The sequence below is a fragment of the Lottia gigantea genome (genome assembly GCF_000327385.1).
Source record: "Lottia gigantea unplaced genomic scaffold LOTGIsca_241, whole genome shotgun sequence".
Taxonomy (NCBI): domain Eukaryota; kingdom Metazoa; phylum Mollusca; class Gastropoda; family Lottiidae; genus Lottia; species Lottia gigantea.
Window position 1 is genome coordinate 85745 of NW_008708709.1, and position 14071 is coordinate 99815.

At 33.7% G+C, this 14071-nt stretch overlaps 2 protein-coding genes across 2 annotated transcripts; one reads left to right on the forward strand and one right to left on the reverse strand.

Moving 5' to 3' along the window:
• Positions 1-2039: 2039 nt before the first annotated feature.
• Positions 2040-2799, forward strand: LOTGIDRAFT_175117 (hypothetical protein; the record flags this gene model as incomplete). The annotated part of the gene is made up of 2 exons (XM_009055454.1): positions 2040-2331; positions 2642-2799. The coding sequence occupies 2 exons, from the start codon at positions 2040-2042 to the stop codon at positions 2797-2799; spliced, it is 450 nt and encodes a 149-aa protein (XP_009053702.1).
• A 2552-nt stretch (positions 2800-5351) lies between these two features.
• Positions 5352-10526, reverse strand: LOTGIDRAFT_144558 (hypothetical protein; the record flags this gene model as incomplete). Its single annotated transcript, XM_009055455.1, has 5 exons — positions 5352-5445; positions 6475-6518; positions 7033-7148; positions 7949-7985; positions 10413-10526. 5 exons carry the CDS (start codon positions 10524-10526, stop codon positions 5352-5354), a joined length of 405 nt encoding a protein of 134 aa, XP_009053703.1.
• Positions 10527-14071: the final 3545 nt, after the last annotated feature.

Below are 14071 nucleotides of genomic sequence, written 5' to 3' on the forward strand. Positions count from 1 at the left end.
TGTCATTTCGGGCATAGGTGTTGAACTCTTTGGGTGGTATTTTCCAGTTTTTTAATGAATTACTAACTCGGATCAGCTTTCGACTCATGTTTGTCGCTCGAAAGAACTTTGAATCGGACTTTTGACTTCCCTGGGATCCCCAAGTTCAAATTTAGTCAAATCAGAAAAACAAATTTTCTGAAAATTTTCTTGACCAAAATGACTTAAGATAGCCGTCAATTTCAGACTATTAACAGGGGTACAAGTTTGAAAACATGCTACCATAGTTAGACAATAGGGGCTGCATTGCAGACGTGTTCTTTGCAGGGAAGTTAGGCTAACAATGGACCTTAGCGTCTTAGAGCTGTGTTTAATGGGTGCGCTTTGGAGTTACTGCCTCTCAAAGTTGGGGTAGTTGTCAACTAAATGCCCAAATTCGGACCAGTTTTCCGCCTCTTGTTTTTCACCAAAACGCTAGAAAGAACTTTGAATCGAACTTTTGACAATATCCCTGGTATCCAAAACAGATTTTAGCATAATCTTTCTCTCTCCCTTTTAGGGTTTAATTTACTGGCCATATTATTATTATTTTTTATCTATATTTGGAATTTGATGTTCGAAATTGTTGATAGAATTTTGGTCATGAATCCAAAGGGCCTATTGAAACTTTGTATTGACCAGGCTTACATGTGACACATTGGAAAGTTTTCAACGAGGTTTGTGGTAAAAGTTATATAAGGTTTAATTTTGTGGTTAAACATGGAAACAGATGGCAAATGAATTACTGGAGTGAGCATAGACATTCTTTAGGAGTCCTTCTTACCTAATTTTATTTCAGGGCGTTTTGATAGAACTGATTTAGAACTGTGTCGATTTGACTAACTTCCGTCTTGGCTAGTTCGCTCTATCATGACTTCTGTTCAGGCGACTATTTATTTACAAGCATAATATTTAAAAGAGCATTCCATTATTCTAAAACTATAAAATACAGTAAAAACATTGATAAAATTTTGTGATGTAATTTGGCTATATATATTATGTCAGATTTGATCAAAAATGAGAGAGAAAAAAGAAGAAATGAATAAGGAACCACAGTGCGTATCTGTGGATAAAACGAAGACACTCATAATTTTGTTTACTGTGGAAAAAATTTGACGGACGAGGTTATAGTTTTAACAGACGTGTTAATGTCATAAGTGGATAAGAATATGGTACGAGACAGAAACAATTTTGTGCAAATGTAGATAATATTCTGTCTAGACCTCAACTGAGTTTACTGGTCTCTCGATCAATGGGCTGGCCATAGAATATAGATTCTCTCTGACAGTATCTCTCTCAAAAAAACAGTGTGAGTGTGACAGTGACAGTGAAATGAAAGTAAATGAATGGAGTTTTACGTCCTACTCTTCTGCACCATGTGGGTTAATGAAGACGGACAACGCCATTATATGCAGGGTGCAATGAGGGAAATTTTGCCAGGACAGCGGCATTAGCCTGCTCTTTTGCAATTTCTAACTTCGAGGGAACTTTAATGTGCGCAGCCTGTAGCACACGGCCAAGGGGCCTTGATTTATTCTATTGACCCATCCAAACGACTAGATGCTTTTTCCATGGCACTGTCAGTCCCTCCCACCTGCATCACTGACAGTGGGATACCGGTACTGTGACAGTGAGACATTCTTTCCAGACTCCTTATGGAAAAAATGGAACTGCATCTGCAACTAAACACCATAGGCATTTCCCCTCCAAACAATCCAGTCTGGCGCCTTGCCTGTTGTACACTGTCACTGATGCAGCCATTGTAGGTAAAAAGCACTGGCAGTGACTTGGGAAAATTATTGGCAGCTGAAAAATTGCTAAAGGGTAAACCATTGAAATATTATAAGACTGTAATATAACTATATACATGTATAGTTTGTTTATGAATCTTATATATTTTTAGATTGGGATTAAAGTCAATGGCAATGATTGCATCTATAAAAAGCTTGCTTAAACACAATGAGAAAAAGGTCTCGTAAAGTAAAAGGAGAAAATTCTAACAAGAGGTTTTTGGATTTGCCATGACCAAAACAGATGAACTGAAAATCTCAAATAGTACACTTACTCAGTATAGCACAACAACAATACAGTATAGGAATAATGATGATAACGGTCATGGTAATAAATTAGTGCCACCAAATACAGAAATATCATTAACAGATACAATAGTTGCAATAACAGTAGCAGTATTGGCCTGTGTAGTTCTTATTACTTTGGTTTTAATAATAAAAACTGTTAAACAACGAAGGAGAGAACGTCAAGGCAATCAATTAGATCATATTCCAACTATTTCTACTGGCATAATGGGTACAGGTTTGTGAAAGATTCATATTTCAGTATTCAATAATAATCTGAATAAAGAAGCTGTGAACTTATATTAAAACTATGAAAGTGAAGAAGTTAAAAAAAACTCCAATGTAAAGCACTGGCCAAAGTCGCAAATAAAGCGCTCTGCTAGCAGAGTGAAAAGATATAATACGCAGAATTTATTCAGCTTTTCAATTATGCAAGCCTTTGTTGATCAAGATTCAGATTATGCAGATAGAGATAATTCTTTTTCATCAAATAGATCCTTAAATTTAAAAGAATACAAGTTGTTCAACATATTTTTGTGTTATTTCAGGTGTAGCTGCTTACAACAATACAAATACGCGAAGTATGACAACTGATAGTTTTGACCAACCAAGTAGTAGCAGAATAACTTGGGAACCCATCAATACTCTACCATCATCTTCCAATAGCTTACAATTACCACCACCTAGAGGAGATAATACTATATAATACAACATAGTAACTATTGAAGGTATTCTACTACAACCTAGGATAATTTTCAACCTAGTTTCTGTTACTTGTCAAGTTACGCTACTACAACCTAGTAGTAATAATTTAATAATTCATAGATTCACTATTGAACCTATACACGCACCATCTTGCAATACAATATAGCAGTCTTTGGTAGCCTTTTATACAACCTTATACAACAATATTGATCCTATTGCAACATTGCTGAAGGAGACTTACCACAATTTAATACAACCTAGGTTCCTATTGATCAAATTACATATTTATTAGGGAAGAGATAACATTGGTTAATACTACCATTTTGTCTAAAAGATTAAAACCTCAGATTCTTGCAAGAAATGACACATTCCAATACCAATTGTTTAGAATAGACTATAATGTACATTTATACTTATCCATGACAATCTTCTAATGGAAATTTTTAATCTATTAATGTGGAAAAAAGGCCTACAAGAGTTGTCCACTATGTAATATTAAATCTGTGATATCACAGGAAACAGTGCCTTTGAAACAGGGCATATCCTGTAATTTCTTAGAACTAGATGGCTGTGATTTGTGAATTACCCAATTTCAGAATTATTGACAAAACAAATTTTGTGTTTTTACTCTTAGACGACTGGCATAACTAGGTATGGAGATGTGTTTTGGGAATTTTCTTAAGACTGGATCTGATATACAAGGTCACAAAAATATGAAAATATTAACACTGCTTTATACAATAATGTAATATCAGATATATGAATGGTAACTATTAACAATTATTTTCATTGATTTTCTCATGTCAAATATTCTAGATATTATTGTATTGTGATAACAATTGATTTTATCAATGTATTTCATTCATGTATGTATGTGGAATATGTTAAAAGCAATATTTTACTTTTTGTACATTCATATATTTTACTTCAGATTGAGATTCTCAACTGTATGGATACATATCAAAATGATTGCATTTTTTTTTATGTATGTTATTTATAGTTTATAAAAGTTAAAATCTAGATATTTTCATAATAGTTAAATGGGTTCAATTTTAAGGGCAGAATAGAATCTGCAGATATTAATATTTCCCGCTTATCTGCAGATGACTCCGCTTGATATCTTGATGAAATTTTAATGCACAAGCTGCTGGTCGCTGAAATATTCAACCTATCAAGTCAGTGCTGGATTTTCTCAGCCACTCCAATTATTTAAAGTTTAGTCACTTTCCCTCATTCATTATCAAATTAGATATTATTCTTAGTTTTCCAAGATGAAAACCAGACATTCTGCTCTCCTGCAGATATGGGAATGAATGTAAACAACCTGTAACTTGTATTAATTTTTTTTTTTTTGCTGGAGGACCTTATTCAGAGCCTAAACATCTTGTCATTTGAATATTTATAGCTAAAAAGACAAGAGTCAAAACAAAAACAGGCCATTTTATATTTTGATAATGTCTGTGTTAATGAGAACAATGAGTTTTTTGTATGGTGTGGACTGATTATGTTTTGAATCAAACTAGGATGTGCATAAATATCTTTGCCTGACTATAATCGCATACCTTTCAGATCAATCTAAATAAAATACAAATCCTGATGTTTCATTTCATGATTTCTCAACAGGTGACTGCACTTGTCCTACGATCTGACAAATTTGGTATGCTTCTCATATCCTGATTCACAATTCAGTTAATCAAATGCTCAGTTAGTTATTGCCCTTGCCCCACAATCTTGAATATTTACCATTCGCATGCCGTGGTGGGCGTATATGGCTGTGGTCAAAATTAATCAGAACACAATCTTAAGAATCTTGTCAGATCAAGTAACCTGCAGAAAAAAAACATGCAACAATCTGCTTCTGATTTTTTACGTTTGCTTCCAAATTCAACATAGAAATAAACACCAAAATAAAACATTAACTTTATTAAAATTACAATGAAATATCTCTACACTACTAATCATTACATTTGTAATATATCTTCTAAATTCTAAATATTTATAATTATGAGCTGAATCATTTGTGAGAAACTCAAACAACTTGGAATGCTCCATAGAAGACAGTACTGAAACTATATAATGGAAAAGATAAACAAATAACACAAGATTACAGTACATAATTCAGAACTATAGTTACACTTGAATACAATATTATAAATATCATTATTTTTATGTAATATAAGTTTCTAAAAATATATTCATACAGACTATGATGTATTATATTATGTGAAGGAAAATAGGTCACAACTTGGATCCTATAGACAAATCATGGGGGATTCTTCGCAGCACAATAAGAACTTGACCAAATGATAATAATTCAAGAAATATAACTAGCTTTGTAACAATTATGTTGTATCTATGTTTACATGTAAGTTTTGAACCAAGTAACCATTGCAAAATTTTGAACACATGTCTTCAGTTAGAAATAAGCATTTCCCAGCATAACATGAATAACCATACACAGAGAAGTCAAGCTTAAGATTGTTTGGTTTATGATTATATTTTTCATCTAAAATATTGTAGCTGTATTTATCACAATGTCTATTTGATGTATTATTAGTGAGCTGCAGATGGGGCTAGCAAAAAGCGATATACCAATGCAGCAGTTATTGCTATTCCTAAAGGTAACAACCAACCAGTCCAACTGGAGCTGCAAAAGAAAAAAAATTAAAATTTTGTATTATTAAAAGTCTCTTTTAAAATTTTAAAATAATGATAATAATTGCTGTGACCAAGAACGTTTAAGACAACCTTTTGTTTCATGATTAATGATGTGCAGACATCATGAATATCATAGATAGCTTGCTGCCAGGCAAGGTAACATACGCCCACTGGCAGCTGGCAGAAATGATCATTAAATCTTTAGTGGCTAAAATATGAATTTTCTCATTTCAAAGATCTTCATATTGCATTTGTAGTGTGAATTTGTTCATTTTCAGTTATTTATGCTCAGTTTTTTTCAAAATCAATATTAATAGCCCAAATACATCAATTGAAATTATCAAATCACTTGACAGATGTCTTAAAATCCTTAAAGATATTTTATCAGTCAAGGACAATAACTCTAAAACCATTTATCGAAGAAAGCATCAAATTCAAACTAGACCTCATCAATATAAACTACACCCAATTTCATTAAAATCAGACATCACAACCAAAATTTGATGCGTTTTTTTAAGTCAAAAGCCCTTCAATGAAAAATCGTCAAATTCTATTCAGTTCAAAATCTCATCAATATCAATGATCACACCAAATTTTGACACATATTTCCTAAGTCATGGGCAATAACTATAAAAAACCTTCATCGAAAAATTGTCAAATTCAAATCTGTCCAAGATCTCATCAATAGACATGAATACACCAAATTTCTTTTAAATTAGATGAAAACTGTAGTCTCAGTTGTGTTCACAAACAAATTTTGATGCCACTTTTTGAAGTCAAGGGCAATAACTCAATAACTGTTCATTGAAAAATAGTCAAATTCGATTCAGTCCAAGATCTCATCAATATAACTGATCACACCAAATTTCATTTATATCAGATGAAAACTGTAGTCTCAATTGTGTTCACAAGAAATGTTGAAGGACCGGACGATGGCAATATACGGCATTACAATCTCTCAACTCTTATCCCTGTTAATATTATTAACTCTGTTCCTATCAAGCCGATTTAAAATAACACATACCTTGTACTAGTATCAGGTGTAATTATTCCAGTGTTAGTCTAAAAGTAAACAATTAATTATAAACAAACATAATATTAAAAATTGTAGTTTACAGGATGAAGTTGATATCTATGCAATTGCACATTGTTAATCAGTCTTGATATTTACAGGATTACACCATTCATAGTCTTACCTTTGTCTTCTTTTTACTCCTCTCACTCTGCAAAAAAAGGACAAGATTTTTTTAAGATATGCATTATTTTGATATTAATATGGTTTTGTAAGGTATTATACTTTATTATTTTTAAATATAACATATTTTCATTAAAGGAAATAAGCTTGTTAAACCACTGGGCAGAAATGATGAACCCATGGAAAAACATGACAGAATTATGACCTCACTTATCTAAACATACTTTGAACTGAAATGAAAATTACTAGAACAATTATTCTACACCTATTACACTGTGATTACATTACAGATTGGTGACAATGTTAGACAATGTGACCGTCTTCATTAGCCCACATAGTGAAGAAAAGTATGACGTAAAACTCCATTCATTTCATTTAGACAATGTGACATGAGCATTTACTGACCTCATGTACTTTTCCTATTAAATACTCTTTCATTAATTCTCTAGCATCTGTAGAGTGGCCAACATCTTCAAATGATTCTGTAGCTTCTCCACCTAATAATAGAATTGTTATAAAGATATCTTGTCACTGGCAGCTTTGATTTTAAATAAGAATATTTGGCAGTAATGTAACAATCACTAGTATGAAATATATTCATTTCATATATTTCTTTTGAACTTTTTTGAGTGATAATGCACAAGATTACCAAAGTCTTCCTTCTAGGATGTTTACGAGCTAAACTTTGAATCCATTTTCAAAAGAGAGCAATTTTCAAATTCTTTTATTTGTACAAGGGTTCATCCTCATGTGACAATAAACAATTTCACCCCACTGCATCATATCGCCAAGCATTGTGCCTTCAAAAGTGTCTAAAAACCTAAAAATTGAACATGTATTCAAGAACAAGGGCAATAACTCATATCAATATTTTTCTATTTTAATGATTTCAATAGAGTTCATACTGTAAAGTTCTGTAGTACAATCAGTTAGAGTGTTGGTTCTTAACATCATTTGCACATTTATGTTAAAAGCAAATGGCAGCTGTGGATTCTACACTAATACCAAGTTTCTTCAGAATTGTGCCCAATAGGGTGTTAACGAACAATTGTGGTACAGACTGACAGACATGGATCACTACAATATACGTTCCACATTTCACGAGAGTGTATCAATATAGTTGGGGAAACTAGGATATTTAAATTGGTATTGAATTTTACATATTCTACCATAAAAACAAATATTAAATTTCTCTGGTTTTTCAGCAAAAACATAACGCTCATTATCAAAGTCACATAATGATATAGACAAATTGAGAGCACTTATCGGGGAGTAAATATTATTTCATCGTACTAACCTGCTTGTTCCAATAATACTTCCTCACCTCCAGGGTGCTATAAATAAATCAAGTGAAGACTTATTAAACTAATTAGTTAGTTTTATTATCAATATTTTTATCATTAGATAGGCCTACACAAATACTTGACAAAGTGTGTAGGTAGAGCATTTTATAAATAGATATAAGAGAATGAAGTAATGAATCGAATATCTACTGCTGTTATTTTTTTATTATTTCAGCTCATCCTTTCTGCCAAACAGCAATGCCATGGAAACTATATGTTCAACATTAACATAGATCAAAAATGTATTAAGTGCAAGCCTTTAAAACTGGTGCGCTATTCAAGACAACTTTAAATTAGGCTACATTTAGTGATTTCACATGAGAAGACAATTGTATTCACACCAAATATGTGCAACAAACTCACTAAAAATACTGAAAACTACATCCAGTATGACTGATCAAATACATTTATTGAGACAACAGCTGAGAAGAGCTACTGCACTGTGACCACCAGTCACGCATGGTTGACTATTGTGATGAATGAACCATAGCTATGACTGTTGGCTTAAAGTGATACTACTTCTTAGAATTAACAAGATAAAACTTGGCGAATAAGAGCCAATAGATATACCTTGTGTCATAAAAAACATAACAGGATCCTTATATTACCCGATAAATCCAAAAACTTAGTAATTATCCATGAATATGCAATTAACTATTGAAAACGCTTAATATCGAGATTAAGAGTTTTTCAAAATTAATTATTTATATGAATTTTCCAGATTTTACAGGGATTCTGTTGTAACTTTATGACAACAGGTAAGCTCACTGATGAATATAGACTATCATTGACCTTTTCGAGAACCCAAATTTATATTCATTCCAAGACGTAGTATCACTTTAAGAATCAAAATTAACAGAATTAACAGAATAAAAACCCCTTGCTACCAGAAATAGTTCTCATAATATTAAATGCTTTACTAAACCAAACAGCAGATCTGAGAGTTCATTTTCAGCCTCAAAATGGCCAAGCAGGAAAATGAACCTCTTTGTGTACTGACCCAAAACCAATTGTCCCTTTTTTCACTTCAATAAGATAGTGGACCACATTCAAACAGGCCTACTTTGGAATGTTGATGAAATGAGAAATTTACATCTTGAACTAATTTTTTTGGTCATATAGGCCGATCTTCATAAAAAAATTTTTCCCAAACCAATCAACTCCATCATATCTACATTCTATACTATTGCTGAAGATGCAAGATTACAGGAGTTAATAAGTAGGTTCAGCAAGGGTAAGGTCTCTTGAAAATGAGAACTTGATCCTTATTCTAGATTTAATATTATGTAATACACATAAAATTCTAGAGCATCTAGAAGGAAATAGATCGTACCAACATTATATAGAAAAATGCTGTTTAAATCATCTACACTAAAGCCCAATGCGGACGAGGAACATTTTAAGCGAACAATCGTAAAAATTTTGTTTCAATTATTTTTTTCACCGTCTGCGGATTACAGAAACATGAACAAACAAAAAATGTTCGTGAGAATTGTTCGTGAAATCAAACAAGTTTGAGTTTTTTAAAATTGTTCGCAGTCTGCGTTAACCACGAACATTAGCGCCCACCATTTATCGACGAAAGACCAATCAGCGATCGAAGCCAGACCACATGACACTCAAAATCGCGACGTCCCGTGAATCCACCAACACAAAATTTTGGACTGTGGAGAAGGAGCAGATTTTTAGTAGATATGTGGTCGCAATCTGCCTGTTTGTTTATGATTTCTTCGTCTGACTATTCAGATAGAAACAAGAAGTACACTGCGATGCAAGAAATAACACAAGCCCTGGATTCGAGCCGAATGTTCGTCGTCTGCGGAATTATGTTTGTCGTCTGCGGATGACGGAAAACAAATATATTTGTTCGATGTTTATGTTCGTCGACAGAAATGTTCCTCGTCTGCGTTGGGCTTAAGACTTTACTTAAGTTACATTATATTCCAATGAAATGAGAGACTCACAAACATTAATGATAGCTTAAGACTGAAAACTTTAACTTTATTCTGCTTTTTTGTAAAATGTTTTCATTATCAAAAACATCGTAAATTATACATGAAAATATTTCTTAGTATCTTAATCAAACTACATTTGCTTTAAAAGGTTTAATTAAAGGCAGGGATTTCTATATCTGAATTATGTTTTGGTGTTTGGCTTTATAATGGCTTGATATTATTATTTGAGACCTTTAGAATACATATTTACGTTTATTTTACTCAAATGTATACAGTAGTTTTCTAACAGCTTAACGAAAAATTATCTACAGTCTCCACAGTTACAAAATAATGCTTATTCATTCATTATATTTACATTGATGACCGACTCCTTCTTCCTTCACTTCAGTTCAACAATGAGTAGGCCTACATGACATCAGTCTTGAAATTTGGGGAGCTACAATAACATAACATAAATTCATACCTCTTCTAAAAATTTGGTCACGTCGTAAACTTCATCATGAATAACGAGCCATGTTGATTTGGCAGTCTTATGCTTAGAAATTTCTTCTAATCTGTAGGTCTTTAGTTCAGTCATTGTAGTCTTCTGTATTCCTCTAACGTGCTGATTATTGATCCGGAAGTGAAATATCAGGTGACTTATCAATGCATTGTGGGAAAGTAATTTTCGCCTCTATGTATCAATCCGTACCCCGGCCATATGACAAATCGTACATTGGACCCATTTCCACCAGTTTCAATAAACCACATTTAAACATTAAAGCCGATAAAATTGTTGAAGCCGCTTTAACAGAAGTGGGTTATCCAGCGCTTTCCGACAGCGAGTGTGATCGGCTTATCGCGATATAAATACATTTCTGGCATGCGCAGTAGCAATTTACACACTCGCTTCTGTTCTACGACATGGCGAAAACCTGCTCAACATGCTACAACCTGCTGGAGCTACATGCATTGCATAGTATGAATGCCATCATAGTCAACCTGCCGTCATTGATGCTCTCTTAGTCGTGCCCACCACTGCACGGCAATATGTTGAATTCTGTCACATTCTTCGAAAGAGTCGAATTCTACCATATTCTTTCGGCATCCCTTGATCATGTTGATTCACGCGCCAATCCTTGAATAAATGCCTTCACCCTCTGTCAGTAGTTTAAGTGATAGGTTGCTGAGGGAGATTAAACATATTTAACAACTGCTTGAATCGATTTTGATTTCTAAAACGATTTCAATGACGTCACATTCGATTTAGCCCAAATTCAAAGCGATTTGATATGTTTGTTAAATACGTGTTTTAAGGATCCAAAATGGCGGATGATTCAGAGAATTATCAAAAAGAAGATGAACTTTTCTTGTCTATTATTTGAAAACAGAAGTAATAAAATATCTGAAGACTCGAAACGTTCCCAGGATATTAGACTACACAGTTAGAACAATACCAGAGTATAGTGATGAAGAATTCCGGGCCAGATTCCGAATGCTTCCATCAACTTATAAAAAGCTTAATCAATTTATCGAACCCTACATCAAAATCAAATACATTAGAGATACACACATACCCGTATAATCGCAGGTACTGCGAACCCTATGGTTCGAGTAGCCGATGTTTTTGGTATATCCGAGGCAACAGTTTGTAATATTGTGAGTTCGTTATCTGAGATAATCAATAAAGAATTAATGCCAAAGTTCATTCAGTGGCCTGTAGGATTGAGGGTTCGTGAAGTTACGGAAGGGTTTGAGCACACACAGGGTTTCCCTAAAGTTTTAGGGGCAATCGATGGAACTCATATACCAATAAAAGCACCGACTGAATATCCGGAAAATTATATAAATCGAAAAAGCTACCATTCAATAAATGTTGCTGCCGTTTGTGATCATGAGCATTTCTTTACCGATATTCATGTTGGATGGCCAGGCTCCACTCATGACGCCCGTGTTTTCCAAAATTCACCCTTGCGTAATGCTTTAGAAATGGAAAGAAACAACCTAATGCCAGAAAATTGTCACATAATAGGTGATTCAGCATATCCTCTAGAGGAATATCTCATGGTTCCTTTTAGAGATAATGGAAGGCTAACTCCAGAACAGAAGTTATATAATTTTAAACATAGTTCGACTCGAATGAAAATTGAACACTCTTTTGGAATTCTAAAAGGTCGATTTCGTCGATTAAAGCATATTGATATGCTGGATATGAATAAAGTCGTGGCTTTTATTTCGAGCTGTTTTGTGTTACACAACGTTTGTTTAGCAACGGGAGACTTTTGCGACGATTTATTGGAGGAGACCCAAAATGGAGACGATGACTTATGCGAACCAACTGTAATACAACCCCAGCAGCCAACAGTCACTGCTCAAGAAAAACGACAAGCCCTTATGCAGATCTTATCTTAATAAAACGTTTTAATAATCTACCAAAACGTGCCAATGTGTGAGCAACACAAAATACAAACTCAAAATGGGTATGATTTGAATATACAGATATACAAAATAATAACAAAATGGAGAACTCTTGTAAATTTACAGCACTATTCACCGGTCTGTTCCAAATATTCAAATCTTTGTATCAAGTCTGTGTAATCAACAGAAAGTATTTTACAGCATATTCAAAAATCAAAATCAATCAAATTACTTCTTTTCCAACAGCTTTCTAAATATCAATTTTTGACTTTTCTATCTCCAGCTTTTCTTTTTCAAATTTCATTTGTTCGTCGTGCTGACTCTTCATTTCTTGCAACAGTTTCTGATTATCCTCTTTCCTTGGTGTCTCGTGAGCTTCAAGTACAGCAAGGATTTTTTCCGTCCTTGGGGTTATCCTTTGCCTTTTTTTCTTGGGCTGTGCAGTGGGATTAACAGTGTCGTTGGAATCTGCATTATTTAAAGGCATAATTGGTTCAGACGATGGTGAGGCAGGAGATGCAGAATTAGATGCTGTACTTGGAGTCGCTTGACTTTTCTTTATGCTAGACATCAAACACACTGGTTCCACATTTGGTCTACAACCAAGATAATCGTCGAGATCTTCATAATACGGGCATGTTTTTGGGCTATTTCCTGTTTTATTATTTGCATCTTTGGTCTTGCGGTAGTTTAATAATAAATTATTCCATTTGTTCTTCAACTGAATCCATGTATAGCCGTATCCCAATTCAGACAAATCTGAAGCAATTTTTTCCCATACTGATTTCTTTTTTGTAGATGGTTTGTTGAACAGGTCCTGATATTTTCTGTGTCTTTCTATCAGGAGCAAAGTTGCCTCTTTTGACATACATGTACTAGAACCGATACTGGAACTATTGGAATTAGCTGTGCTGCATGAAGTTAGAGATTTGGAACAAGCAACCATTTCTTTATCAGACCCTGTATCTCTAAGGCTGTTGTTCTCTGCAATAGACAATAGACTTTGGATCTATAAAATAAAACAATAAAAAATAGATGATAGATAGAGATGGCCTACTAGATTTTCAATTATTACGTTTTTATTTTCAAAAATAGTTGACCAAGAAAGATGATTTATAAGTAAATACACCGCCGCCGCAAAACATAAAACTTTAAGGGGAAAACTTTGGCTATGCTATGTTACCTCTCTTTATTACTTCTTGACATCATTATTGAAGTTCATGTAAGGTCATGTTAAAGCCAGGCCAAGCCTATTTTTGTCAATGACATCAAAAAGATGAATGCTAGGATATATTATTTGACATTACCATTAGTAAGACGTGTAACTTGCTCTGGATTCATAACATAGACGACTCCGTCATATTCTACGTTAAAATTATCATCTGTACAAAAATTAGCCGCCATGATAGTTTATGACGTCATACCTAATTCAAATCGCCAAATCGTCCTTCGAGAAGATTTGGCGATTTGGTTTATAGCGGGTAGCCTAAGACTAAGAGCTGTGTCGGTGTGATACGTTTTGTACCGCATCGAATGGCTTCAGAGTGTATGTTGTGAGTTGTGACCCTTAAAAATTTAATGCGCTATTCCTATATAGGCCTAAGTATAACGAAAGCCAATTCGATGAAATCGTTTTCATTGTGAACGCAGCAATTGTTGACAAAACCAATATCGAGTCCATCTAACATGGACATTGTTTATAGTGAATTCTATTTCCACATTTCG